Raw genomic sequence first — 27,877 nt, 5'->3', positions numbered from 1 at the left:
GCCCATGACTTGCTGTTGCCACCTAACTCCAGCCTAGCCACTTTAAGCCTTTATTTCAAGGCCTAATGTAACTCAATCTTCTCAGTCCTAGTCTCCAATTCTGGCTTCCCTCAAATTTCAGTCCTGGCTTGATTGGCACAAATTATACAAATGAGAAACCCCTACTCTGAGAGCTGGGAAGAGCTCCTCCCTGCCTGGTGGTCTCATCCTGCACCACTGCCAATGCTACCTTCAATTCCTCTGGAGTGGGGCTGACTCCCACTTTGGATGAGACCTGTCCCGTGTTTCAGCCAGCTCAGTTTGTCCCGAGAGAATCCCGGAGCCGGTGCCTGGCACACAGTAAATGCCTGATAAGCCTTCACTGAGCGAATGTAACCCCAAAGGCTGGGTGAGGAGTAAAGCTGGGGCAAGAAGCAGAGAGGACCTCTGGGATCTGTGTGGGATAAAAGTAGGTTACTCTTAGGTGGTCTCAGGAAAGCCAGGTGGGCCCTGAGTGGGTTCCCCAGGGCTGGGAGCCCTGCCCTTTGCTGTCACCTATGTTGTCTACTGATGGAGGATTTAGGTTTTCTTTTCTTTCTCAGGCAGAAGGTGGGAGATGGATGGGAGACAGAGCGATCTCAATTTAGCCGCCCTAAAATTCCTATTACTGTCAGAGGACCCCTCTGCCTAAGATGCATCACATACCAGGACGATTCCAACCTCTAGGACTCTTCCCTGGCAGGACTCTCCTCTGGGTTTCCTTCTCCTTTCCTTCTCATCCGTCTACCCTTCCTAGTTTGACCTGGCTGAGCCCTGGTGAAATCTCTGCCTTTCCTCCTCTCCGGGTCCAAGCACCTTTCACACCCTCTCTCTCCCCTTTCCTCCATCTCTGTCCAACGCCCTCCCCCTCCCCCTTCCCCCTCCTCCACTCTGCCTCCAGCTTTTTTTGGCTGCTGTCTCTTCTTCCTCCTCCTCCTCCTCCCTCCTTCCCTGACGCTGAATAATCAGGCCTGGCTGTCCTGGTTTCTGGAAATACCCGTGTGTGGGCAGTGGCTCAGGGTAGGAACAGGGGATGGATGGATGGGGGCCCCCAGGCAGCCCTGTCCCCCAGTGCAAAGACAACAAAATCCAGGGGTGTGGTCCATGCCTGTCTCCTGCTGGGGAGGGGAGGGCAGGAGGTTTATTGAGCAGTTGGGGAAGGGTGAGAATTCAGAGGGCATGGACGCAGGCCATCTCGTCTCCCAAGTCCTCCTCGTCGAAGCGGGAAAGGATGGACTCCTCGTCGCTATAGAGCGAGCTGGTTCCCTGTGCCAGCAGGTCACTGGCAGCACTGTCCATCTCATCCAGTGTCAGGCGACATGCATCTGCAATCTCCTGCTTGGCCAGGGCCACGAAACGTGGGTCTCGAGCAAAGAGGCCCAGACCCTCCGATATGAGCACCTGGGGGCACAGGTGGGATCAGTGTTGACCGAGGGCACAGTGTGCACAGAAGGTTCAGTGTGGATAAATGACGTGCCCATGAGGGCATGTAGGGAAGTCAGTGGGGGACAGGGGTGAGGAGAGGTCGTAGGGCAAAGGGATATCTACATGCACAACGTAGGACCCGGGGACTCCTTTCCTTCCTCCTCCAGTACCCACCTCCTCCCCTTCTCCCCCAACCATCTTGTCTATATGCCGTCTGGACTCACAGCCTCCACCAAGCTGTCGGCACTGCCCCTCTTCCCATGGCTGGGGTCCGAGTGGGTTCCAGGCACGTGCAGACAGGTGAAGGTGCGCAGTGGGCCACTGGATCTGCCGAGGTACCCCTCCCCCGCTGCACCCTCTTCCACCAACAACAGCGGAGCATACAGGAGCCGACCCCGCTGAGGCGGTGTTGCCCAGGAACCCTGAGCCGGAAAAAACATCAGAGGGGCAGAGATGGATAAGTAGGGTATGAGGGTCTAGGACTCACTGCTGTGCCTACTCTTTTCCTTCAATATACAACTGGAGTGAAACTGAATGGGTATAAGTCAGGCTTGAGTTTATTTATGTAAGAGCGCAGAAGGTCTGGGTTTAAATGTCAGCTCTGCCACTTACTACCTGCATGATCTGGGGTAAACCTCTCTGGGCCTCAGTTTCCTCACAAGTACAGTGAGCATTGTGTGCATTCATTCATATGTGTCCTGTTCTTCAGAAGGCTCTGAGGCCAGGCACGGTGGCTTACGCCTGTAATCCCAGCACTTTGGGAGGCTGAGGTGGGTGGATCACCTGAGGTCAGGGGTTTGAGACCAGCCTGGCCAACATGATGAAACCCCATCTCTACTAAAAATACAAAAATTAGCCAGGCATAGTGGCGGGCACCTGTAATCGCAGCTACTTGGGAGGCTGAGGCAGGAGAACCGCTTGGACCCGAGAGACAGAGGTTACAGTGAGCCGAGATCTCAACACTGCACTCCAGCCTGGGCAACAGAGCAAAACTCTGTCTCAAAAAAAAAAAAAAAAAAAAAAAAAAAAAAAAAAAAAAAAAAAAAAGGGCCTGATATGTGCTGTGTTTGAGAAATTCAGCCTAGGCTGCCCCCACCTCTCCAGACCCCAGACCCCAGCACCACCTCCACAGCCTCACCTGAGCCCTATTGGGCCCTGAATTTCGCCCACGATGATAGGTGCCTGGGATGGGTAAATCCTCACAACTGCCCTGGCGCTGCAGACACTGGATGGTGAAGGAGGGCTTCCGACCTGGGGGTGGGTGGGGCACCAGGGGCAAGTAGCAATGTCAGTGTTTCCCCAGATCTCTGTCCTGCATGCCCTTGGGGGCCCCTTGGATCCATCCCTGCTCTCACCTGCAGGTGTGGGGGGCAACAGACGGCGGCGTGGTGCAAGGTGCCCATCCATGTATCTCTGAGCTCTGTGAGGTGGCAAAAGGACTGGGTACGGGGGAGTCCCTGCCTGCTCATCTAGGTAGGAGAGCCTGTGTGGGTGGGAGGGCCAGGGGTGAACTTGGGTCTGGGTCTGGGCCTGGGAGATGGGGCACCAACAGTCCTCCTCGACCCAGTTCCCACCCCTCCCCCACCCCAGCTCATGGATTCATCCCATGTGGTGTGGCCAGTGTACCGATCAGGGACTTCCTCATCCTCATCCTGCTTGTCTTGACCTCTGGTTCCCTTGGGCTGAGAATTTCCTTCTTCTGGGATGGTGAAAATGAGAGCCCCAGAGCCTCTCCTGGGGAAAGTGAGGCACGTTAGGCAGACCAGATCCCTCAATATGTGGCCCTGGGCCACTGGTTCCTCTCATACCATGCCCCAACCCTTACAGAAACACTGGGCTTTTGGATTTTGTTGTTGTTGTTGTTGAGGACGAGTCACATAAAATTAGCCATTAACCATTTTAAAGTGACCATGGGCTTTTGTTTAATAGATGTCCATCTCATCAGAAGGACCGAAAGTTTCAAAAAAAATCAAAGTTGACCTGTAGAGAGATGCCTTCAACACAAAACTGGCATGTATTAGGAGTGGAGGGAGCCTGTAAAAGCTAGGCCCTTTATTTTTTTTATTTCTATTTTTTATTTTCTGAGACGAGGTCTTACTCTGTCACTCAGGCTGGAGTGCAGCGGCATGATCTTAGCTCACTGCAGCCTCAACCTCCCAGGCTCAATTTATCCTCCCACTTCAGCCTCCCAAGCAGCTGGGGCTACAGGCATGCACCACCATGCTCAGCTATTTTTTTATCTTTTGTATGGACGGGGTCTCATTATGTTGTGCAGGCTGGTCTTGTACTCCTGGGCTCAAGCGATCCTCCCACCTTGGCCTCCCAAAGTGCTGGGATTACGAGTGTGAGCCACCATGCCTGGGCAAGCTAGACACTCTAAAAAAGTTTTTAAAATTTTTTCTTTCAACTGCCTGTGTATTGTCTAAAAGCTAAGTGCTCAACATGCATTACCTCATTTCATCCTTTCTTTATCCCTGTGAAATAAGTGCTTTATCATACCCCTCATACAGGTGAGGAGACTGAGGCTTATAGAAACGAGGTGACTAGGCCGGGCACGTGGCTCAAGCTAGTAATCCCAGCACTTTGGGAGGCTGAGGTGGGCAGATCACCTGAGGTCAGGAGTTCGAGACCAGCCTGGCCAACATGGCGAAACCTCGTCTCCACTAAAAATACAAAAAAAATTAGCCTGGCGTCATGGCACATGCCTGTAATCCCAGCTGCTCTGGAGCCTGAGGCAAGAGAATCACTTGAACCTGGGAGGCGGAGGTTGCAGTGAGCTGAAATCGTGCCACTGCACTCCAGCCTGGGTGACAGAGCGGGACTCTGTCAAAAAAAAAAAAAAAAAAAAAAAAAAGTGATTAGCCCAAGGTCATTTAGCAAATGGCAGAGCCAGGATTTGAACTGAAAATCTTGGTTTCAAATAATGTGCTTTTTGCATTAAACCTTTGTATTGCCTTTCTCGTATGAATCTCTTATCACCCTCTATTCTTACCTGAGCCCTTGAAACACCTCCATTCTTCCCAAATTTCTGCTTGAAGGCCTCTAGGCCCTCCCTCCCACCCTCCTCAACTTCATGCCTCCTGAATTGCCTCAGTCCAGTCTCTAGTCCTTGCCTTCCCTCACAATCTACCTCCAGACACTTGACAATACCTGTGGGTGTTGGATCCAGCCTGGGGCACACTGGGCTGACTGGAGGTGGGAGTCCCCCTATCATCATCACTGGGCCCAAGGGAGAGTGAATCTGGAAGTCTGTCCCCGACAGGCAGAGACACAGAAATCCTGGAGCCCCGGCGAGATGGGGGCTGGGAGACCATCGTGGCCTGTGGAGAGTCACAGGACTGAGTGTTGCATCCACTTTTTGGCTAAGTTATTTGGTCATATAGCGTGTCTCCCCCACAGGTCCATGAATGTGGGCCTTGCCCTCCCACAGCGGTGGTAAATATCAAATAAATAAACAAGTAAATAAATAAATAAATATTTGCGATAGGGTCTTGTTCTGTCACCAGGCGGGAGTGCAGTGGCACGATCACAGCTCACTGTGGCCTCAACCTCCCAGGTTCAAGCAATCCTCCCACCTCAGCCTCCCAAATAGCTGGGACTACAGGCTTGCACCACCACTCCTAGCTAGTTTTTAATTTTTTTGTAGAGAGGCGGTTTCATTATGTTGCCAGGGCTGGTCTTGAACCTTAGGGTTCAAGCAGTTCTCCCACCTTGGCCTCCCAAAGTGCTGGGATTATAGGCATGAGCCACCATTCCCAGCCTCAAATAAATATTTTTCTATTGCAGAGGGGGCTTCTCTGGGGTGGGGTGGCTTCTTCCCAGAAGCAGTGTCGAAATCACTCAGGGGATTGACGAAGTATTTTACAATCAAGTTCCTGGGAGAGTGAAAACTTGTCCTCACTTTGTTAGTTTCCAAGTCCTTCTCATCTTCCTCCTCCACTCCCTCCTGCCCCTCTTCTTCCTCCTCCTCACAGGTGAGGGCCTGCCGCATCTCAGGACCCAAGTCCTGCAGGCTCCGCAGACCAGCCTGTGGAGGTGGTGAAATAGGTAAGCAGGCAGCTCAGGGTCTGAACCTTCCCTCTCTGTTTCCCATGCAGGCGAGTAGGGTGGGGGAAGGAGTCCTTCAGCCACCCTGGCCCTCTGTGAGGCCTGGGGCCTCAGTTTCCTCATCTGTGGCATGGGTTTCACAAGATCAAAATGGGGGTCAGCATCAGCCACAGCACTGTCACACATGCCCGTCCACACCAGGCCCTGTCCCGAAGACCTGAAGGGCGGAGGAGGTGCTAGGGGTGGCCTCGTTGCCTAGTAGCCCTTTTTCTTTCCTCCTCCTGAATTTGCGGAAATAGTCCTGGATCAGAAATGTGGCGTAGAATTTGCCCACGGTGACCTCTTCCTCTAGGGGCAAGGGAGAGAAGGCAAGATCACACGGGGGCCCTCTGACCCAGCCCGCCTCCCCGCTCTCTACCCACCAGCATGGACTTCCCCTCACCCTCTGCCCAGCACTGGTTTTGTGGTGGAGAGCGATCATCTGCCATTCAGGGACTGGCGCGGGGAACTGGGGCGGGGATAGCTCACCGTCTGGTGGGGGGATGACCTCATCTAGCAGCTTCTGCTTCATCCGCTTCCAGATCTTTTTGATGACAATCCGCAGCTCCTGGTTGGCTTGCTCCAGGTTCCCTGCGTTGGAGGAGGATGTGGGGCATGAGCCAATAGGAAGAACCTCCACAGCTGCCCCCTCACTGTTGGAGGGGTGACTTCACAAGCTGCTACCGCAGATGCACACCGCCCCCATTGGACATGGAGGGTGGGGAAACAGGCCTGGAGAATCCGGTCACCCATTTTGAGGTTCAGAGCTAGGAGAGGGGCCCGTGATTCAATGAATTTGCTCCTTGCACCCTCCCCAGGAACGATCCCACTCTTGCCCCTCCCCTACACCTTCTGTCTTGATCTTCAGGGATGTCCGGACCAGGGCAAAGAGTGTGGCGTTGAATGTCACCGTCCCATCTGAGTTGAGGGGCATGTTCATTGCCACAAGTCTCTGTGAACACCAGAGACATGAAACCCACTCTGGGAAAATGCTGGGTATGCAGGAATGAATGTCAAGGGGCAGAAACCTCTGAGGATGCGATCAAACACCCCTCCCCACCCAAGGCAGATCCCTTCCCACCCTTGCCATGTGATAGCTCTCTCAGGGGCCTGGGGGTGGGCAGGTGCACAGACCTTGCAGGCTACTCGGTGTGGGCACAGCTTCCCGAATCCCAGAGGGGGCTGGATACGTCTCAGCAGGGCAACCACATCCAAGTGTTTGATGTGGCCCCTGGAGGAGGTGGGGAGGTACCACTGGATTGGCGATACCCCCTCTAGCCCTTTCTCAAGGCCCCACCAGCTCATCACTACCTCCCCCCACCAGTACCCCAGAGCTTGCCAGGGAAGAACTGGAGGGCAGTCAGAGAGGGCAGAGGATGGGGCAGTGGAAACCTTGGGGCATCTATTGACTGGGTAATGGGATGCAGAGGTTGGAGGTTTGGGGGCTAGGGGACTGTGTAGGGCTGTGCATTGTCCTCTGGATTCTAGGTAAGGGGATAGAGGGCATACTTGGCCCCAGGGTCATATTCAGACCAGATCCTCTTGAATTCATCAAGGTGATGGGGGCCCAGGATGGACCAATCTCTGGTGAGATAATCAAAGTTGTCCATGATCACAGCCACAAAGAGATTTATGATCTGTGGGCCATTGAGCAGGGGAGCAGTTAGGTGAAGGGCAGAACAGTGTCATGGAGGGATGGTGGTAGGCTGGGGTGGGCTTATATGGTCATGAGTCTCTGGGTTGGTCTTGTCATCAGACCAGCCCTCTCACCCACTCTGAAGATCTGGGCTGCCCACGTCACATCCCTGAGCCCCTCAGGGCCAGCCCCCATGACGGTGGTGGTGGTTGTTAGGAAATGGTTCTCACCAGGAAGGCACAGAGCATGAAGAAGCTGATGAAATAGGCGATGGCAAAATTGCTACCACAGGTAAACTCTTCACCAGGGCCGAAGTCAGACTCAGGATCACACCGATTTCCGGGAAGGCTGGCAAGCATTATCTCCTGCCATGCCTCACCAGTGGCACACCTGGTGGGGGTCACACAGGGGTAGCATCCTGAAGGGATGGCTATGAAGTCATGGCAAATGGAGTTGGGAGAGGACTGGGGAATGAGGAGATGACCTACTTCTCACTAGGGGCTACATCTGGCACAGATAACATTTCAATATTTTAACAGCCAGTGTGGCCATGTTGACGACAGTCGTGTTTGCATCTTACAGATGAGGCACTGAGACCTGAGAAGGGAATGTGTCTTACAGACAGAAAGAAAATGGCTGAGGCTAGAATACTCTAACAGACTCCTCACATCATAGCCAGGAAACATCTTGGGCTGTATGGAGCCCCATGCTGCCGTGTTATTCCCATAGCTCAAGCAGTCTGAGGCTCAGAGAGGGTGTGTGGGCACCCACGGGCATGAGGTGGCAGGGGAGTGAGTAGATTTCACCTGAACAGAAGCAGCACAGCCTGTGGAAAAGTCTGGAAGTTGTTGTTTCGGTTTATCTGTGTGCCATCCTGAAGAGCCACCTTGCCGAACATCTGTGGACACACCAAGGCTGTGTCAGTGGGGTGAACCCATGCCCCACCCATTTCACACCTCCTAATACCTAAAGGAGCCTCATAACCCTGACAAACAGTGCATCACTGCTGATCTCATTTCACAGATGTGTAGATTGACCCAGGGCTGTCCAGCTTGTCTGTCTACCCGCCACCCCTACTTTGGGGCTATTCCTACCCCATCCCCTGCCAGCAGAGGAGTGCCTAAGGGATGCTTCCTAGGGTCCCCACTTGCCTGCATGCCAATGACGGCATAGATGAAGAATATCATTGCGATGAGAAGAGCCACATAGGGCAAGGCCTATAGGGATGGGGGAGCGGGGCAGAGAATAGATGCACAGGCTCAGGCAGAGAACTATGAGCCCCAGAATGCACTGCTTTCCCTGGCCTGGGCCTACTGGGAGATACAGTCCATCTCCAAACTGCCCAGGACTGTGGTGTCTCTCAAATGTGAACATAGTGTTAAGTAGATAGAGTAAGGTCAGTGAGGCCAGAGGTGTGTTGGAAATTGAGAGCCCCGAAAAGAGAGAAAATTGGAATGATAATTTGGAAATGGGTATGGCATGCTGGGAGATGTAGTTCTGAGGGTTGTAAAGGGGCAGGCTGAGAAGTGTGAAATGGGGGAGAAGTATGGTCAAAGGGATGGGGTGGGGAATTACCTGGAAGGACTTGATGAATGTCCAGAGCAATGTGCGGATCCCTTCACCCTTACTGAGAAGCTTGACCAGCCGCATGACTCGGAAGAGGCGAAAGAATGTGATGGAAATGCGGGAGCTGTCCTCAGAGCTCTGGGGTGAGGGGTGCAGTAGGGATGCTCAGTTTGCATTTACTCCAGCCATCTCCCTATCTCATTCTTTGGCCCTCCCAGTACCCAAATCACTCAGGCCCCAGGGTAATCCGGAGGGATGGAGGGACAGAGGGACATGGGAAAAGAAGCAGAGAGTCCTTGTTATGAGGGTGGGCTACCTCGCCAAGGTGGCCACCATTCTGGAGGGAGATATGACCAAGAAAAAGGTGATAGGGGAGATGATGACATCATAGGCCCAAATGAACAAGGCAAGAAATGATGGAGCAGATATAGGGGGTGATGGTGGGGTCATTATACAGGAGACAATGGGAAAGTTTATATGGTAGTGGATTAGGATGGTTGTGGAAAAAGTTGGTAATGGGAGTGGAAGGGAGAGGAGAGAGTAAAGGAGGTGATGGATCAGAGACATTGGAGCCAATAGAGGAAATGATGGATCCAGTGGTGTCATGGAGATGATGGAGATGAGAACCGATGGAGGAGCCAATGGAGAAGCCAGTGATGGAGATAGGGAACCAGCAGCATTGTCAGTTGAGGCGACAGAACCATGTAGTACCCAATGGAGGTGATGGAGCCAATGATATAGTCAGTGGTGATGACAGAGCCATGAAAGAGCCAGTGTCAGAGACGATGAAGTTGGTGGAGAAATGAAGCCAATGAAGTCATCAGAAAAGATGGAGCCAAAGCAGGAGTCAGTGGACATGACGGAGCCAATGGATGGGGAATGTAGAGGCAATGAAAGAGATAACAGAAATAACAGGAGAGGTGTTTTAGGAGATGGTGGAGCCAGTAGATAGGTTACAAAATGGAATGAGGAAGCCGGTAGAGGGGGACTTTGGCTGAACCCAACAGGGACTCAGAAGAGATAGAGCTAGAATGAGAAGCACTGAGTCTCCAGGAGTAGGGAGGATATGCGTGGGAACCACCTACCCACATGAAGGGGAGCCCCAGGATAGAGGTGAGGGAAGGTGTGTAGGGTGAGAGTGGATTAGTGGAAAGGCCAGTTCTCACATTGACTTCAGTGACGGCAATATCTACTACGCTGCCCACCACGATAAGAGCATCAAACGTGTTCCAGGCGTCAGTAAAGTAATGCTGCAGGCAGGAGAAAAGTAGTGCCCTGTCTTCTCAAAGCTTGCAAGCCAGGGTAGGGGGCCAGTAGTAATAGGGGGCGCTGGAGGCGGGCAGGGCTTGGCTTGGATCACACGATGGGCCTGCACCTGAATCCTTCTCACTCCCTAGACTCACTCCCTGGTTGCTGCCCACATCCCCAACCCCAGAGCTCTGCAATACACTCCACTCCCAAGGAACTCATCCACTGGTGGGTGGGGCTAGAGCAGGGGGGCCACCTTGGGCTTGAAGGCGATGATTTTGAGCACCATCTCAATAGTGAAGAGACCAGTGAAGACCATGTTGAGGATGTCCATGGCGTAGTTGAAGGGAGCAGTCTGCTCATAGTGCTGCAGGAGAAAATCAGGTTGAGATGGAACCTGAGGCAGAGACCCCCCACACCCAACCAAATATTCCCTGGCCTGGGCTGAGGCGAGTCTGGGGTCATGATCGCACTGTGGATTGGTCAAACCCCTTGCACTGTCTGCCTCCCATTGTGGATACTGGAAAGTTTAGTTCTTGATTCCTAGCTTTTCTTGTAGCTAGGCAAGGCCAGGTTGACTAATGAGACATAAACATAAATCTGCTGTTGGTTAGCAGCTTCTGTAAACAATATTTTGCTTTCCAATGAAAGGATCAAATAAGGAGAGTCCCCAGGTACAACTCTCCCTGCCTTGAGTGTGGTTTTGATGCCTGGAGCTGTGACCATGAAACAACAATCATGAGAATGAATGCCAACTTGCTAAGAATGGTAAAGCAGAAAGATAGACAGAGCATGGGCCCCGGATGAACAATGAACAAACAGCCTACCTCTGCACTTCTCGATACCTGAGATAATTACCACAATTCATTGACTCCAGGATGCACATCTTTTTACATTTTAGAATATCTGAAATTGGGGTGCATTTTATAATAAATGGCAACTTGCAATGGCCACTGGCTACCTTTTTTTTTCACATTCTTACATCTCTGAAATCAGGATGCAACTTACAAGTACTGGCCATGGACCTGAAGAAATATGGCAAATGTCTTTATAGCTTAAGTCACTGTTAGTTAGCAGGGGGTTTGTTACTCGCAGCCTTAAGTGTTCCTAATGGTTCCCAAGGGATTGTGTGGAGATAATAGGGTCAGGAATCTGGCGGGGTTCAGGCAGGGATCTCAGACCTGCATGGCTAGGGCAACTGTGTTGAGCAGGATGAGCAGGAACATCAGGTACTCGAAGGCAGCAGAGTTCACAGTGGCCCACACACGATACTGATGCGGGTTCTTGGGGATGTAACGACGGAGTGGCTGGGCCTTGAGGGCATATTCCACACACTGACGCTGCATACCAGGGCAGGGCATGAGTGAGCAGTGGGGTCCTGAGGCAAGGAGGGAAGGGTTGGTGACCATCCACAGGGGGTCAGGGGTCAGAGGTCACCTGGTTCTTGTCCAGCTCACAGTTTTGATACTCCTGCTCGCCCTGGGCACGGAAGGTGATGATGACGAAGCCCACGAAGATGTTCATCATGAAGAACGCAATGATGATGATGTAGACAATGAAGAACACTGAGATTTCCACACGGTAATTATAGATGGGGCCGTGGTCCTCTGCATAAGCATCGATGGCCTTGTATAGCAGTCTGTGGGAGCCAGAGGAGGGTAGAGGTAGGGGCAGGTGAGGGGATATCCCAGCCCCTTCAGACCTACCCCCAGTCCACTTATCAGAGACACCCCAGAGTTTCCTGCCCGGCACCCCAAAGACCCCTAAATCTCCTGACCTAACCACCTGGGACCTCCATACATACTCTAAGAGATCCCTGCCAGACCCTCAAAGAGTCCAAATCCTCTGTCCCATGCCCTCAGAAACCCCCATACAGTCCTCCAGAGAATCTCCATTCAGACCCTCAAAGACCCAGAAATCCCCTAAGTTTCCACAGACCTTCAAATCCCCTTCTCCAACCACCTGGAGACCCCCATGCACCTCCCCAGAACTTCCACACAAGCCCCCAATGATCTGTAAATTTATCCCTGTCCATCAACTTGAATCCCCACTCCATCTTCCCACAGAGCCCCACAATGAGTATCCCAAAGACCTGCACAGCTTTCTAGAAATCCCTGAATCCCTGCTTCATCTCTTCAGAGACCAATCCCAGTCCCCTCAAACCTCCACTCTGTCCCCCCAAACCATCTCCAATCCTTTCTAGGCTTCTATCTAGCTACCTAGTCCCTTAGAGACCCCTGTCTAATTCCTGGAGATCCCTCACTCAAGTCCCCAAAGAACTCCCACCCAGCTTCTGGGAACCCCACCTCTACAGTCCTCCGATACACTCACCACTCTCTAGAAAAACCCTATCCAGTCTCAAGAGACCTTCATCACATCCCCCAGATACACTCCCACCCATTCCCAGGAGATCCCAACCCAATCCTGCAGAGACCCCTGCCCTATCCCCTGATAACCCCAGGGCCCTGTCCCTCACGCAGGCCAGCCTTCAAAGGTGGAGACAGTGAACAGGGCCATCATGGCTGAAAGGACATTGTCAAAGTTGAAATCACTGTTGACCCAGAGCCGCTCCCGGACCAGGGGCCGTGACACATCTCCATCTGGGTACACCAGGAAGGAGCCCCTATGGATGTTGCAAACAGGTTAGATGGGTGAGGTAGAGGAACTGGGGAAATGTTCTGGGGTCTCCAGCATGGAGGCAGCAGGACATAGTGGTGGAGCAATATGGTCTGGGTTCAAATCCTGTCCCTCCATGTCCTGGCTGGGTGATCTTGCACATTTACCCTTTCTGTGCTTCCATTTCCCCACTCTAAGAAATAAGGATAATAACAGAATTGATTTCCTGGCTTGTCACAAGGATTAAGAAATGTCACAAGTCAAGACATGAGACTAGTGTCTGGCACATAGTTGGCATCATTTCATCATCACCATTATTCTCATCATCGCCTGCCAGGAAAAAGTAAAACAAATAATAGCCAACGTTTATTAGCACTAACTATATGCCAGGCACTGAGCTAGATTTTTCTTTTCTTTTTTTTTTTTTTTTGAGACAGAGTCTCAAAAAAGACTCCACCCAGGCTGGAGTGCAGTGGCATGATCTCGGCTCACTGCAACCTCTGCCTCCCGGGTTCAAGCGATTCTCCCTCCTCATCTTCCCGAGTAGCTGGGATTACAGGCGCACAACATCAAGCCCAGCTAATTTTTGTATTTTTAGTAGAGATGGGGTTTCACCACATTGGCTAGGCTGGTGTCAAACTCCCAACCTCAGGTGATCTGCCTGCCTCAACTTCCCAAAGTACTGGGATTACAGGTGTGAGCCACAGCGCCCAGCCCAAGCTAGGTTTTCTGTTTAGCGACTTTACATTGTACAAAGTACATTTTCCATGTAGTAGCTCATTTACTCTTCACAAGAGCCTTGTGAGATAGCCCTGTTTTTCAGTTGAGTGAAATGGAACTGAGTAAGTGTAAGAAATGTAACTAAGTCTCATGAAGTGGATTTGAACCAGTAATGTCTGACTTCACAGCCCAGGCTTTTAACTACCCTCTACAGGAGTCTCAAGATGGAAGCTGGGGGCTCAGGGTGGGGGTGGTGATTGCTAAGGGTCTGGAGTGGAATGTAGGTCACTTGGGGAATGTGGAGAGGGATTTGGGGGAGGTATCAGGGGGATCTCCGAAGACTTGGTGAGATCTGAGGGCCTCTGCAGTTCTTGGGACAATTCTGGGACTATATCTTTGGGCCTTGGTGAGATCTAGGGGCTGTATAGTCTTTGGGAGGGGTCCTGAGCTCCGTGGAGGGCAGGGCCTTGGGCACTCACTTGCATTCTTGAGGGGTGTGTTTGGCCTCGTCCGTGCAGGTGTAGAATTTCCCCTGTAGGGAGGATGTCTGTCATATAGGTTCACCCTTCATCACGCTCCCGCCCGGACCCCTGCCTGGCATTCCCTCCAGTGTTTGCCCCACCTTGAAGAGCTGCACCCCGATGCAGGCGAACATAAATTGCAGTAGTGTGGTGACAATCATGATGTTCCCGATGGTCCGGATGGCCACAAATACACACTGCACCACATGCTGCGGGCACCCAAGCATATGGCTACTGAACACTACAGGCCACAGTGGTCATGAGGCAGGGACTCTGGATGCAGCTCAGGGACTTGGGCTGGGGACATGTGGTGATGGGTCAGAGATGTATGGTTAGCAACATGTGTTCAAAAGGCAGTGTTAGGGGCTAGAGATGTGTGGGCACCCACCAGGAATAGGTGTTTGCCGGGTGGGGATCTGTGGCCACCTGTCAGGGAGCTGGGTCTGAGAAATGTGGCCACTGGTAGAAACATATGGTCACTTGGAAGGAACATGGGTCAGGCCACATGGCTAGTGGTCAGGGATGTGTATTTACGTGTCAGGTCCAGGCTGTATGGTCACGCATCAGTGGAAATGGTCAGTCTGATCAGTGATCCTGGCCCCAGGGGCAGGGCAGGGCCTGGGTCCTATGGGTTTGGGTGCGGTGGGGTTACCTTGAGTCCCTTGGCCCTGTTGATGGCTCGGAGGGGCCGCAGTACTCGCAGTACTCGCAGAATCTTCACCACTGAGATGGCACTGGAGCTGGGGAAGGGGCAATCCTCAGGCATTGGCCCTGGCTGGGCCCCGGCTGTGAGAGGAATAGGGTGGGCTGGGGAGCTGTCACTTACTGGATGCCAAAGGAGATGAGGGACACACTGACCACTAGCAGATCCAACATATTAAACCAGCTACGGCAGAAGGAGCCGTGGTGCAGGAAGGCCCCAAACACTGTCATCTGGGGACGGGACATGAGGCTAGACTCCAGACCTGGAGGTGGTGGGGGTTGGGGGAGGTGGGGATGGGGACAGGAGAGGTGGGCTGCAAGGACCGGTGGGGAGAGTGCTGGGGCAACTGAGGGTAGAACTGGAGTCCCATTAGTCACCTTTAGTAGAATCTCCACAGTGAAAATGGAGGTGAAGGCATAATCGAAGTAACCCAGAATCTGGGGTGTGAGAAAGAGCGGGGAGCCACTGAGTCACGACTGAGGGGGATCCTAGGTGACTTCTCAAAAGGCTTGGCCATCAGAAAGATTAGGGTTTAAATTTGGACTCTTCTGCCTCTACCCAGCTACATGGGCACCCTTGGCCTGCTTAACCTCTCTGAGCACAGCTTCCTCCTCAGTCAAATATTGATCTCGCCCCTGGTGCTTCCCCGTGTGTTGCACACACCGTAAAGGCTGGTACTGCATCAGCTGCCATTAACGAGCCTCTCTCTAGGCTCACCTAGGGCTCTTCTCCTTATCTCCACCCTGCCCCAGCTTGTGCCCACGAGGACACCCCTAGGAGTGTCCCCTCAGCTCCTATCTCCCAGCCAAAGGCTCACGTGGTTGCGGAAGGAGTGGGCGCGGATGGGGTCCTCAGCGGCCAGGGACACACTGCTGAGGATGATGAACACCAGGATAAGATTGGTGAAGACATGATGGTGGATGAGGGTGTGGCAGCCCTTCCTCAGCCTGTGGAGAGGGAGTGGGCCATGGTCAGAACTCAGGACCACAGAACTGATCAGGGATTCCAAGGGATACAGCTCTGGCCCTGATGCAACACCCATGCCCCCACTCCCACCTTGGCTGCTCCATGGTCCTCCACCTGCCCTAGCCCCTCCTGCCTTACCCCCTGCCACTTCCAGCACTCACGGGTTGGTTTGACTGAGGCAGAAGAAGGCGCTGCCCTCAGGGATGGGTACCACCTTCTCCTTGGGTACAACTTCCTGCAGGAGTTCCACACCGCCTGCACCTTCTTCCTCTTCTTCCTCTTCTTCTTCCTCCTCCTCCTCCATGTCTGGCACCAGAGAAAAGCAAAAAAGAAAATTAATTGAGCAAGTTGATGTAAAACACCCAGAAGAGTGTTTGCCACATGGCCAATTCTTTCCATTTCCCTGCTAGAATGTCAGCTCCTCCAGGAAGGTATTTTAGTCTGTTTTGTACGCTGCTGTGTCCACAGCACTTAGAACAGTGCCTGGGACACAGTAGGAGCTCAGTAAATGTGTGTTGAATGAATGTTGTGTACACAGACTATTTTATAATAAAGGCTCTGAGAAGTTCAGCAGTAAACAAAACGTGTTTCTCTTCTTCTTACTTTTCTTTAGAGACAGGGTCTCACTCTGCTCCCCCAGGTTGGACTTCAGTGGTGCCATCATGGCTCACTGCAACCTTGAACTCCCGTGCTCAAGCAACCCTCCTGCTTTAGCCTCCCGAGTAGCTGGGACTACAGGCTTGCATCATCATGCCTGGCTAATTATTATTATTATTTTTTAAGAGATGGGGTCTTGCTATGTTGCCTAAGCTGCATTTCTCTTCTTTAACCTCAATGTTCCCAAACGTTGCTGACCACATACCAAATCTGTTATTTTCAGGATGATCTTGGAAAAGGCCGATCTCTGGAGAGAAGGGTTTCAGGGGTCAGGAGCTGTCTGCCTGAGCTCTGTCCCCAGGGTCCCACACCTGCTCCACCTGGCCCTGCCTACTTGCCTGCTCCTTCCCTCCTTGTACCCTCCTCTTCCTCTTTCTCCACACCAGGCACCTGAGGACAGGAAGACGGGGGTCATCAATGGTGAGGGAGACACAGGGAATGGACACAGGGGAAGCATGGAAGAAATGCAATAATAGGGGAATGAATAGGCAGAGGATGAAGGTTAAAGACATGCACATGGCTGGGCGCAGTGGCTCATGCCTGTAATCCCAGCACTTTGGGAGGCTGAGGCAGGTGGACCACTTGAGGTCAGTGAGTTCGAGACCAGCCTGGCCAACATGGTGAAACCCTGTCTCTTTCAAAAATAACAAAAATTAGCCGGGTGTGGTGGCGCTCGCCTGTAAATTCCAGCTACTCAGGAGGTTGAGGCAGGAGAATCTGTTGGACCCAGGAGGCAGAGGTTGCAGTGAACCGAGATGGTACCATTGCACTCCAGCCTGGGCGACAGAGTGAGACTCTGTCTCAAAATAAAACAACAACAACAAAAAACCAGACATGCACACATAGACAGGTAGTGGTGGGAGTAGGAGGTGTAGACAGTGCCCAGGCATCTAACTCACCAGGCCTTCATTCTCCGGTGGGAGGTCCTTCTCACTGCTCTTCTCCCTGTACGAGGAAATAGGGGTGATTGCTGCAGATGGGCAAAGGGGGATCGATACAGTCAGAACAGACCTTTCTTGAGTCCCATAGAACCTTCTTGCTTTGCTCTTCCCCATTGCCCGTCCCAACAGTCTGTTCTCAAAGCAGCCAGAGGGAGCCTGTTAAACCCTGTCTGGGACATCCCAACTCTGCCCACAACCCTCCCACGGCTCCTTAATTCAGGAAAAACTACAGTCCTCACCCTGGCCCAGAATGCCCTCAATCTGGCCCCCCATTTCCTCCACTGACCTTCACTCCATACCACGCTCCTCCTTCCTCACTCCATTCCAGCCTCACTGTTTTTATTTTTTTATTTTTTGAGATGGAGTCTCACTCTATTGCTCAGGCTAGAGGGCAGTGGTGTGATATTGACTCACTGCAACCTCCACCTCCTGGGTTCAAGCGAGCTTGTCTAGCTAATTTTCTTTTGTATTTTTAGTAGAGACTGGGTTTCACCGTGTTGGCCAGGCTGGCCTCGAACTCCTAACCTTAGGTGATCCACCCTCCTCGGCCTCCCGAAATGCTGGGATTACAGGTGTGAGCCACTGCACCCCGGCATCGCTGGTATTTTTTTTGAAAGTGCTAAGAATGCGGCCAGGTGCGGTGGCTCATGCCTGTAATCTCAGCACTTTGGGAAGCTGAGGTGGGTGGATCACCTGAGGTTAGGAGTTCAAGACCAGCCTTGCCAACATGGTGAAACCCTGTCTCTACTAAAAATACAAAAAATAAAAAAAAATTAGCTGTGTATGGTGGTGTACGTCTGTAATCCCAGCTACTCAGGAGGTCGAGGCAGGAGAATTGCTTGAACCTGGGAAGCGGAGGTTGCAGTGAGCTGAGATGGCACCACTGCACTCCAGCCTGGGTGACAAGAGCAAAACTCCATCTCAGAAAAAAAGAAAAAAAAAGTGCTAAGAACATTAGCACCCCAGGACCTTTGCACTTGCCACTCCCCTTTTGAATACTCTTCCCCCAGATATTTGCATGGCTCACTCCTGCACTTCATTCAAGTCTCTGGTGAAATGTCACTTCCTCATAGAGACCTTCCTTGCCAACCTTAACTCCAAAGAGCAATCTTCATTTCTTGCTGTCCTTTCATTCTGTTTTATTTCTCTTTATTACATATTATTAACATATATTATATATTCATTTGTTTATATTTTTCTTGCCTTCCTCAACTAGAATGTTAGTTCCATGAAGGTGAGGACTCTGTCTGCCTTGACCCCTGTTGTCTCCTTAGCATCTAGAACAGGACCTGGCACACAGTAGGCACTCAATAGATGCATGTTGAATGAATGAGGACTGGCAGATGGTATCTGGAGATGGGGATTACCAGGGTGTCTAGAGGCATCTCTGGTGGTGGGGGTGTCTGAGGGGTTCCCAGTTAGGGATTCCAGAGAGAGACTGTGTTAGGGGTGGAGCCAGATCTCACCCGCCCTTGTCCTTGGCAGTGCCTGCATCTCCACTGGCCAGGTTGTCCACAGCAATGGCAAGAAACACGTTCAACAGGATGTCTGGGATGAGCTTAGGCTGCAAAGGATGGAGAAGCACCCTGCCTGTAGACCACCCAGGTCCCCCTACCCACCCCCACTCCACCATCATCCAGCCCCACAAAGCTCCAAGGATACAGTTGCCACAGATGAAGAGAATGATGAAATAGATGCACACCAGCATTCCTGGGAAGAAGGGACCACCGTATGCCATGATACCATCATACATGACCACATTCCAGTCCTCACCTGTCAGGATCTGGGGGTGGAAAGTCATCATGGAGCTCTTGGACCCCCTCCAACTCCAGGGTCTCCCCGACCCACCCATCCCATGGTCTCCAGATCCCACCTGAAAGACAGTGAGGAGGGCCTGGGGGAACGTGTCAAAGGTGCTTCGCTTGGTGTGGGTCTGGTCAAAGTTGAACTTGCCCCCAAACAGCTGCATGCCAAGCAGGGAGAAGATAATGATGAAGAGGAAGAGAAGAAGCAGCAAGGATGCGATGGATTTCATTGAATTGAGCAGGGATGCCACCAGATTGCTCAGAGATGCCCAGTGTCTGCAACAGAAATGGGAGGCGGAAGGGTCGATGCCATGTCCACTGGATGTGGCTGGAGCATCAGGAGCCGGGGCAGGGCTCCAGCTTGGGATGCACCTGGGAAGGTTCGGCTCAAATAGCTTTGGTGTCAGGGTTAGAACTGATTTTGGAGTTGGGGTGAGATGAGAGTAAGAAGTGGGGGAGGCTGGGCACGGTGGCTCATGCCTGTAATCCCAGCATTTTGGGAAGCCGAGGCGGGCAGATCATGAGGTCAAGAGATCGATACCATCCTGGCTAACATGCTGAAACCCCATCTCTACTAAAAATTAAAAAAAAAAAAAAAAAAAAAAAAAAAAAAATTAGCCGGGTGTGGTGGTGGGTGCCTGTAGTCCCAGCTATTCGGGAGTCTGAGGCAGGAGAATGTCATGAACCCGGGAGGTGGAGCTTGCAGTGAGTCAAGATCACACCACTGCACTCCAGCCTGGGCGACAGAGCGAGACTCCGTCTAAAAAAAAAAAAAAAAAAAAAAAAAGTAAAGAAGTAGGGGAAAGTTGAGAGTTTGGTGTTAGAGTTGGTGTTGGGGTGTAATGGGAGATTGGGAGATAAAGTTACTATGGAGGGTTTTTTTTTCCTTTTTCCTTTTTCTTTCTTTCTTTTTTTTTTTTTTTGAGATGAAGTCTCACTCTGTTGCCCAAGCTGGAGTACAGTGGCACAATCTCAGCTCACTGCAACCTCTACCTTCTGAGTTCAAGCGATTCTCCTGCCTCAGCCTCCCAAGTAGCTGGGACTATAGGCACGTGCCACCACGCCCGGCTAATTTTTTTGTATTTTTAGTAGAGATGGGGTTTCACTACTTTGGCCAGGCTGGTCTTGAACTCCTGACCTCGTGATCCACCCGCCTCAGTCTCCCAAAGTGCTGGGATTACAGGCGTGAGCCACCGCACCCAGCCTAGGATGGAGGTTTAACGGAAGTTGGTGAAGCTAGAATTGGGCTTCAGGTTGGGACTGGGCCTGGTGTTGGGGATGGGGTTGTGACGTATTTGGGGTTGGAGATGGAGTTAAGGACAAGTTGTGGTTGAGGGCTGGGATAGAGGAGGGGATGGGATGAGACTGGGGCTGAGAATGGAAATGGAGTTGCAGTTGAAGATAGGGTGATAGGTAGGGGTTAGGGACATGGGGGTTCTGTTTGGGGAATAAGGATGGTATTATGGTTGGTGGTTAGTGACAGGGATGGGGCTGGGAGTTAGGGATGAGGTGGGAGATGGGGTTGGGCTTGGGAATGGGTGTTAGGGTTGTAAATGGGCTCATAGGTGACCTGTGGTTGGGGTTTGGGATCAGAGATGGTATTGTGGTTGGGGTTTGGGATGGGGTTTGGGTTGGGAATGAGTATGGCATTGAAATCGGAGATGGGGTTGGAGAAAAACGTTAGAGCAGGAGTTGAGGTTGAGGAAGGCAATGGAAATGGAGTAGACATTCTCCTCAGTGGATGAAGACAGGAACTTGTGTCTGCTTGATTCCTGGTGTTTCCCTAGGGCTTGGCAGGGTGCCTGGCACGCAGCAGGCACTCAATGGATGTCTGCTCAATGAATGGTGAAGCAGATGAAGTTATCATTGGAGCTTGGGTGGGGGCTGTTGGGGCTGTGTTTGGGGACCTAGTCTTCCCCCTCCCCTGATACACACCTGGTGACCTTAAAGATCCTGAGGAGGCGCACACATCGGAGCACTGAGATGCCCAAGGGCTGCATGGTGCCCACCTCCACCAAGGTGGTCTCCAGGATGCCCCCACAGACCACGAAGCAGTCAAAGCGGTTGAAGAAGGAAGAGACATAGGCAGAGGGGCCCAGACCATACAGCTTGAGAAGCATCTCCACCGTGAACAGACAGAGCAACACTTTGTTGGCGTACTCTGTGGGGAGATGGGCAGGGGTGACTGGGCTGGCCAGTTTCCATGGTGACATGTGGGGAGGTAACTAGGGACCATGGGGTGACCCAAGGTAGCTGGTATCAGGCCAGGTGCTGGCTGAGGGAAAACTTAGGGCTAGGGATTGGGGTGAGTTTGTAGGTCAGAGTAGGTGAAGTTTTGAGGGGCTTGGAGATGGGGATGTGGGGCAGAGTCGGGGTGGGGGCCAGACTATGAATCCAGAAGACCCAAATTCACAAGTAGAGTTAGAGTCTAGGGTTTCTTTGGGATTGGGGCTGGTTTGTGGGCTATGGGTTAGAAATGTGCTCAGTATTCAGGCTGGGGCTTAGATTATAATGAATAATAGTAAGAGCTGACACTTATAAAGTGTTAGCTCTATGGTGGGCTATGTCCTAAGCACTTTTCACTTTACATCATTTACTCCTCTTCGCTGCCTCATGAAGTGGATACTATTATCTATCATCTCCATTTTGTAGATGTGGAGAACTTGTCCAGACAGTGTGATGATAAGAGCCTGGATTCTGGAGCCAGGCTGCCTGGGTTCTAATTCCGGCTCTGCCACTCACTAGCTGAGTCCCGAGATTAGTCGTTTAACCCCTCAGTGCCTTGGTGCTCAGTGTTCTGTGCCTTAGTATTTAACTCGCATAAGGTTGTGGTGAAGAAATTGTCAGTACACATAAAGAAAGGTGCTGAGAAAGGAGCTTGAGGCACACAGAAAGTTCTACCTGTGTAAGCTACAAGGTGGGATGGAATAGGCTAAGGGCTCTGGATTTATTTGGGGGGAAAGGCAGTGTCTTGGGGGCTGAGGCACCGTAGAGGTCCTGGATTTAAGCTTCTGGGGTAGAAGGAATAGGAGGCTGGGGGAGACGACTGGCAGGCTGGGGGTGTACCCTGGATCTGGGTGAGCCACACAGGCTGCCCGTGGTGCTCAGAGGCGATGGTCAGCGTGTTGAGGAAGACGAGCAACAGTACAGCCCAGTAGCAGGCATTGGACTTCACAGCCCGACGGCAGCGTGCCCGAAGGACCCGGTTGGCTCGGCGGAGGCGGCGGCTGGGGGAAGGGGAGCCCACAGGCTGAGATCACCTACCTAAGCCCGCCCTGGGGGGCTCAGGTGGGGGGTCTCAAAGGTGATGAGGGCTTGGAGGTGGGGGGTTTCAAAGTCATGGAGTCAAGGATTCATACAACTTTCCCAACTCACCAGACCCTGGTTTTCATGATCTTGTTTCTGAAAAAGAGGGGGGATGGGAGGTGGGTGTCATAAAGGGCAAAAGGGGAGTCAGTAACTGGGGCCAGAGGTCAAGGACTGAGGTTGAGGCTTGAGGCTAAAGAAAGGACTAGAGTCAGGGTTTGGACAGGTTTCTGGGCTGGGTCAGGGTCTGGGGGCCCTCACAGGCAGCGTGTACAGCTGGCCAGAGCCCCTTCCTCCTCATCCTCATCGCCTTGGGTCTCTGTCATTGAACCGGTGTCACTGGCTGGGAGGCTGGCTGTAGGCAAGGTGGGGATAGTGGTCAGGACCTGAAGACCCCAAGGTCCAACCTTTGGCTTTCACCTCTGCCTACCCACCCCCACCCCAGCCTGGCTGGACCCCCACCATGGCTGCTGGTGGAGTGTGTGGAGCGAGTGGAATGACTGAACCAGCGCAGACGTCCACGCCTCCTATTGGTCAGCTCGGTCAGCTGTGGCCCTGCAGGGAGAGAAAAGACAATTAGGGAGGACATACTGGGGGCAGGGTTAGGGCCATGTCTAGGGTAGGGGCGTCATTTGGAGTCTTTATAGCTGAGGTTGGTCTTGATTCTGCATTTTGAGCCATAATTTGGGAGGGGGGAGCTGGGGCTAGAGTTGTTGCAGATCAGGCCTAGGTGGGTCTCAGGATGGCAGACCACATCTAAGGCATGCAGGGAATGGACCAGATTGGAGTTGCCTACGATGGCCCGCCCGGCCCTTTTAAGCCATAGAACCAAGGTTGCCATCGGCGGAGGGGTCCTCCATGTCCAGCTCTTCGGCTTGAGTGATCCAGTCCAGGTAGCCCCGCAGGTCCTCCTCCATCTGCTGCTTCTCCCGCTGTTTCTGGAAGTCCCCACGAGCTTTTGCTTTCTCTCTCTCCTTGGAGAACTCCCTGAGGGAGGAGGATAGAGGGCTAGGGGGAGGAGCCAATCTGAACACCTTGCTTTCATCTCTCCAGCCACACTAGCCTCCTGGCTACTCTTTGAATATGCCAAGCACATTCTAGCCTCAGGGCCTTTGCACTGACCATTCTCTTTGCTTGGAATGCTTTTCCCTCAGATGGTGCACCTCATCTCTCTTTTTTTTTCCTTTTTCCCAGAGACAGGATCTCACTCCATCACTCAGGGTGGAGTGCAGTGGTGTGATCATAGCTCACCACAGCCTCGACCTCCTGGGCTCAAGCAATCCTCCCACCTCAGCTTCCTGAGTAGCAAGGACTACAGGCGTGCGCCACCATGCCCAGCTATTTTTGTTCATTTTTTGTAGAGATGAGGTCTCACTATGTTGCCCAGGCTGGTCTCGAACTCCTGACCTCGAGCCATCCTCCCACCTTGGCCTCCCATAGTGCTGGGATTACAGGCATGAGCCACTGCACCTGGCTTCTTTCACATTTTTACTCAAATAACACCTTGTCAAGACAGCCTTCTTTTTTTTTTTTTTTTTTTTTTTGAGACAGAGTCTCGCTCTGTCGCCCGGGCTGGAGTGCAGTGGCCGGATCTCAGCTCACTGCAAGCTCCGCCTCCCGGGTTCACGCCATTCTCCTGCCTCAGCCTCCCGAGTAGCTGGGACTACAGGCGCCCACCACCGCGCCCGGCTAATTTTTTGTATTTTTTAGTAGAGACGGGGTTTCACCGTGTTAACCAGGATGGTCTCGATCTCCTGACCTCGTGATCCGCCCGTCTCGGCCTCCCAAAGTGCTGGGATTACAGGCTTGAGCCACCGCGCCCGGCCTAGACAGCCTTTCTTGACATCTCTATTTATAATCACAAGATCTCTCCATTCTTATCTTTTATCTTTCCTTTCTTTCCACAGTACACATTCCATATAAAACACTACGTATATGTGCGTGCCAATATATAAATGCACACACTTATTTTATTGCATATGTTGCTACTTTCTGTCTCTCCCCATCAGAATGTAATACCAGGAAGGCAGAGATTTTTGCCTTTTGTTCCATTCCTAAAATGGTGCCTCACATACAATAGATGCTCATGATTAAATGAAGGAGTATTTCAGATCGGTTTTGAAGGATGCCTAGGAGTTTGCCAGGCACAAAGAAGCGGGCAGTGGCTGAGGGGTGGGAAGCAAGGAGTGTCTAGATCCCTCACCCACTCAGGACGCCAAGCACAAGGTTGAGGACGAAGAAGGACCCAAAGATGACAAGGCTCACAAAGTACACCCAGGGCAGTTCATACCCCATGGCATCTTGCATCTGGGGAGAGAAAAGGCATGCATCCCTCAGGGTAGGCAGACACTCCTGCGTGAGTGTCAGGGAGGAAAGGCAGGTGCAGCCTCCGAGCTCTGTGCCCACAGTCCACCTCACCCAGTACAGCACATCGGTCCAGCCTTCCATGGTGACGCACTGGAAGACTGTCAGCATGGCGAAGAAGAAGTTGTCAAAGTTGGTGATGCCTCCATTGGGTCCTGGCCAGCGCCCGCGGCACTCAGTCTGGTTCAGCGTGCATGCACGCCCCGATCCCGAAGAGGCACAGGGCGATGGGTCCTCCTCCGCTTCCAGGTCTGCAGGAAGACTGGAGCTTGGGGCTTGGAAGCAGGCCCACTCTCAGTCGCTGCCACCCTGAAGCCCCGCCCACTTAGGAAGTTCGACTTGGGTACTAGATTTTTCTTTTTCTTTTTCTTTCTTTTTTCTTTTCTTTCCTTTTTTTTTTTTTTTTTGAGACGGAGTCTCCCTCTGTCGCCCAGGCTGGAGTGCAGTGGCAGGATCTCGGCTCACCGCAACTTCCAGCTCCCAGGTTCAAGCAATTCTCCTGCCTCAGGCTCCTGAGTAGCTGGGATTACCCGCGTGTGCCACCACGCCCGGCTAATTTGTTTTGTATTTTTAGTAGAGACGGGGTTTCACCATATTGGTCAGGCTGGTCTCGAACTCCTGACCTTGTGATCTGCCCGCCTGGGCCTCCCAAAGTGCTGGGATTACAGGCGTGAGCCACCGTGCCCGGCCAGTCCTACATTTTTCTAAGGCAACACTTAGCTCCCCTTCTAGGGCAGAACCCTGCGAGCTCCGTATTCTGAACCACTGGCAAGCTAGGGATCCCACCAACAGGGATTTAAATCCTGGCGTGGAGTCTTCTAAATAACAATGAGGCAAGAGCCTGGGGGCGGAGTCTTGTGAATTTGGACGGGTCTCTTGAAAAGAGGGGAGGTATCGGGTAAATGGTCTGAGTGTATGAGACCAGTCGTGGAGAATATAGTTTTTTTTGTGTGTGTGTTTTTTTTTTTTTTTTTTTTTTTTTTTTTTTTTTTTGAGACCGAGTCTCACTCCATCGCCCAGGCTGGAGTGCAGTGGTGCGATCCGATCTCAGCTTACTGCAACCTCCGCCTCCCAGGCTCAAGCGATTCTCATGCCTCAGCCTCCCGAGTAGCTGGGATTACAGATGTGCACCACCACGCCCGGCTCATTTTTTGTATTTTTAGTAGACATGGGGTTTCACTATGTTGGCCAGGCTGGTCTCGAACGCCTGACCTCAAGTGATCCATCTGCCTCAGCCTCCCAAAGTGCTGGGATTACAGGCGTGAGCCACGGCGCCCAGCCGAGGATAATTTTTTCTTTTTTTGAAACGGAGTCTCGCTCTGTCGCCCAGGCTGGAGCGCAGTGGTGCGATCTCCACTCACTGCAAGCTCCGCCTCCCGGGTTCACGCCATTCTCCTGCCTCAGCCTCCCGAGTAGCTGGGACTACAGGCGCCCGCCACAGCGCCCCGCTAATTTTTGTATTTTTAGTAGAGACGGGGTTTCACCGTGTTAGCCAGGGTGGTCTCGATCTCCTGACCTCGTGATCCGCCCGTCTCGGCCTCCCAAAGTGCTGGGATTACAGGCGTGAGCCACCGCGCCGGGCCGATAAAGTTTTTAAAAATTGTTTTTATTTTGTTATTATTATTATTATTTAGAAACTGGAGCTCACTATTTTGCACAGGCTGGTCGCGAACTCCTGGGCTCAAATGATCCTCCCGCCTCGGCCTCCCAAATGCCGGGAATACAGGCGCGAGCCAAGGCGCAGGGTCTTGTCTTAAGTGCGGGGCAGCCTGTGGGTACAGTCTTGTGATGGGGCGGAGTTATAAGCGAGGTGGGGTTGTAGTCTGATTTAGGGCAGAGTCTTGAATATATGGGTGGGACTTGGTTATCTGGGGATGGAACCTGAGCCTAGGGGCGGAGTCTTGTGAATTTCAGCGGGTTTCCCTGAGTGCAGTATTGGATCTAGAAACCAGAGGAGGGGGCATGTTCTGCCTAGGAGGGGCGGGCCGACTAACCGGATCCCAGGAAGTAGCACGTCTTGTGCATTCGTCCAAGGAACAGCTCGAGCCCAATGATGGCATAAATGATGATGACGAAGAGCACGAGCAGTGCAATGTGCAGCAGCGGCACCAGAGCCTTCATGATGGAATTGAGCACTATGTGCAGGCCTGCGGGGAGGGAGGGGTAGGCAGAAATAAGGGCGGGGTCAGCTCAGCCCCAACCCCACCCTCCACCTCCGACCTCGGGGGATGTGCCACTCACTCGGGACCCCAGACACCAGTCTCAGTGGCCGCAGCACCCGAAACGCCCTCAATGCCTTCACATCGAAGCCTCCTGGCTTTCCCCCGGTGTGCGGGGCGTCGCCTGGCCGTCCGGGGCCCTGCTCCAGCAGCACGCTGAACAGCCTGATGGGGGAGCACCGAGCAGGGAGGCGGAGGTCAGGCCTTGGGATTCCCCCCTCCAACCTAACCTTCTCAGAAAAGCACAAGTCCCTGTAACTAGAAATAGAAATGGGTTTTAATAATATTCCTGATTCTGGCTGCCGAATGGGGGCGGTCTGAAAGAATCGCTTTCCTGAGCCCAGAATTCAGCAGGCCTGAGGGTAGGAAGGCGACTAGGGTGGGGTGCCCCCCGCAGACACGCACCCGACAACGACGATGATGAAGTCGAGTAGGTTCCAGCCATTGCGGATGTAGGCGCTGGGGTGGAGCACCAGCCCGTAGGCCACGATCTTGAGCACCGTCTCCACAGTGAAAATCACCAGGAATACGTACTCCACCTGCTCCTGGGGGGTGGGACCGGGGGCGGGGCGGGAAGGCGGGGAGTTATTTGAAGGCGGGGTTTGACGGGGGCATGGGGAGCATCGTCAGGACCGAGGGTGGGGCTGGGCCAGGCAGGGCCATCCGGGTCAGAGAGGGGGCGGGGTCTGGCTGGAAGGAGTGAGCTCTACTAGGTCTCTAGCTGGCTGGGAACGGGCTGGGGCGGGGCGGGCCTTACCAGGTTGTGGTTGGCAGTGTTGGAATCGTCCTCAGGGAAGGGGATGTAAACTCCCAGGGCCACGCAGTTGGCAAAGATGGTCAGCAGGATGAGGATGTCGAAGGGCCTCAGGTGGACACAGTCAAGGACCCTGGCAGAGTGGCACTGGAACCCCCACACTCCCTTGGGGACCTCCCACCCAGCACTGACCCTTGACTCCCAAGGTGACAGGTCCTGACATTCTCGACCCCTGCCCTCACAAGGCCTTGACGTTGTCCCTCCTGGAAATCTTAGCCATCCCCAACTCTTGCTGTGATTCAGTCCTTGACTCTTGAACCCCGGTG

General features: G+C 52.7%; 1 protein-coding gene across 10 annotated transcripts; it reads right to left on the bottom strand.

Moving 5' to 3' along the window:
• Window positions 1-1,114: 1,114 nt before the first annotated feature.
• Window positions 1,115-27,376, bottom strand: LOC105493928 (calcium voltage-gated channel subunit alpha1 F). Of its 10 annotated transcripts, none has more exons than XM_024796598.2 (45): window positions 27,203-27,376; window positions 26,820-26,962; window positions 26,573-26,725; window positions 24,633-24,829; window positions 24,418-24,521; window positions 23,044-23,201; window positions 22,677-22,769; window positions 22,476-22,569; window positions 22,284-22,310; window positions 21,975-22,135; window positions 20,844-21,069; window positions 18,977-19,184; window positions 18,766-18,886; window positions 18,570-18,651; window positions 17,062-17,107; window positions 16,501-16,552; window positions 16,368-16,409; window positions 15,667-15,811; window positions 15,357-15,486; window positions 14,917-14,976; window positions 14,663-14,769; window positions 14,489-14,576; window positions 13,938-14,045; window positions 13,795-13,847; window positions 12,456-12,602; window positions 11,417-11,618; window positions 11,161-11,319; window positions 10,236-10,346; window positions 9,898-9,981; window positions 8,741-8,869; window positions 8,317-8,382; window positions 7,972-8,063; window positions 7,396-7,555; window positions 7,039-7,166; window positions 6,664-6,760; window positions 6,379-6,481; window positions 6,019-6,120; window positions 5,708-5,838; window positions 5,345-5,470; window positions 4,594-4,763; window positions 3,070-3,177; window positions 2,799-2,926; window positions 2,582-2,694; window positions 1,668-1,865; window positions 1,115-1,419 (listed from the first exon to the last, which is right to left on the bottom strand). In XM_024796598.2, the coding sequence occupies exons 3-45, from the start codon at window positions 26,697-26,699 to the stop codon at window positions 1,189-1,191; spliced, it is 5,214 nt and encodes a 1,737-aa protein (XP_024652366.2). In that variant the 5' UTR covers window positions 26,700-26,725; window positions 26,820-26,962; window positions 27,203-27,376; the 3' UTR covers window positions 1,115-1,188. The 10 variants fall into 10 exon arrangements, 8 of the variants coding, with proteins under 8 accessions (XP_024652366.2, XP_070944744.1, XP_011760242.2 ...); XM_071088643.1 differs by having other exon boundaries at window positions 24,633-24,840; window positions 27,203-27,372; XM_011761940.3 differs by lacking the exon at window positions 16,368-16,409.
• Between the last annotated feature and the right edge of the window lie 501 nt (window positions 27,377-27,877).

The sequence above is a fragment of the Macaca nemestrina genome, chromosome X, assembly GCF_043159975.1.
Source record: "Macaca nemestrina isolate mMacNem1 chromosome X, mMacNem.hap1, whole genome shotgun sequence".
Taxonomy (NCBI): domain Eukaryota; kingdom Metazoa; phylum Chordata; class Mammalia; order Primates; family Cercopithecidae; genus Macaca; species Macaca nemestrina.
Note: the sequence above shows the minus strand (reverse complement) of the source record. Positions and strands in the feature narration are given on the sequence as shown.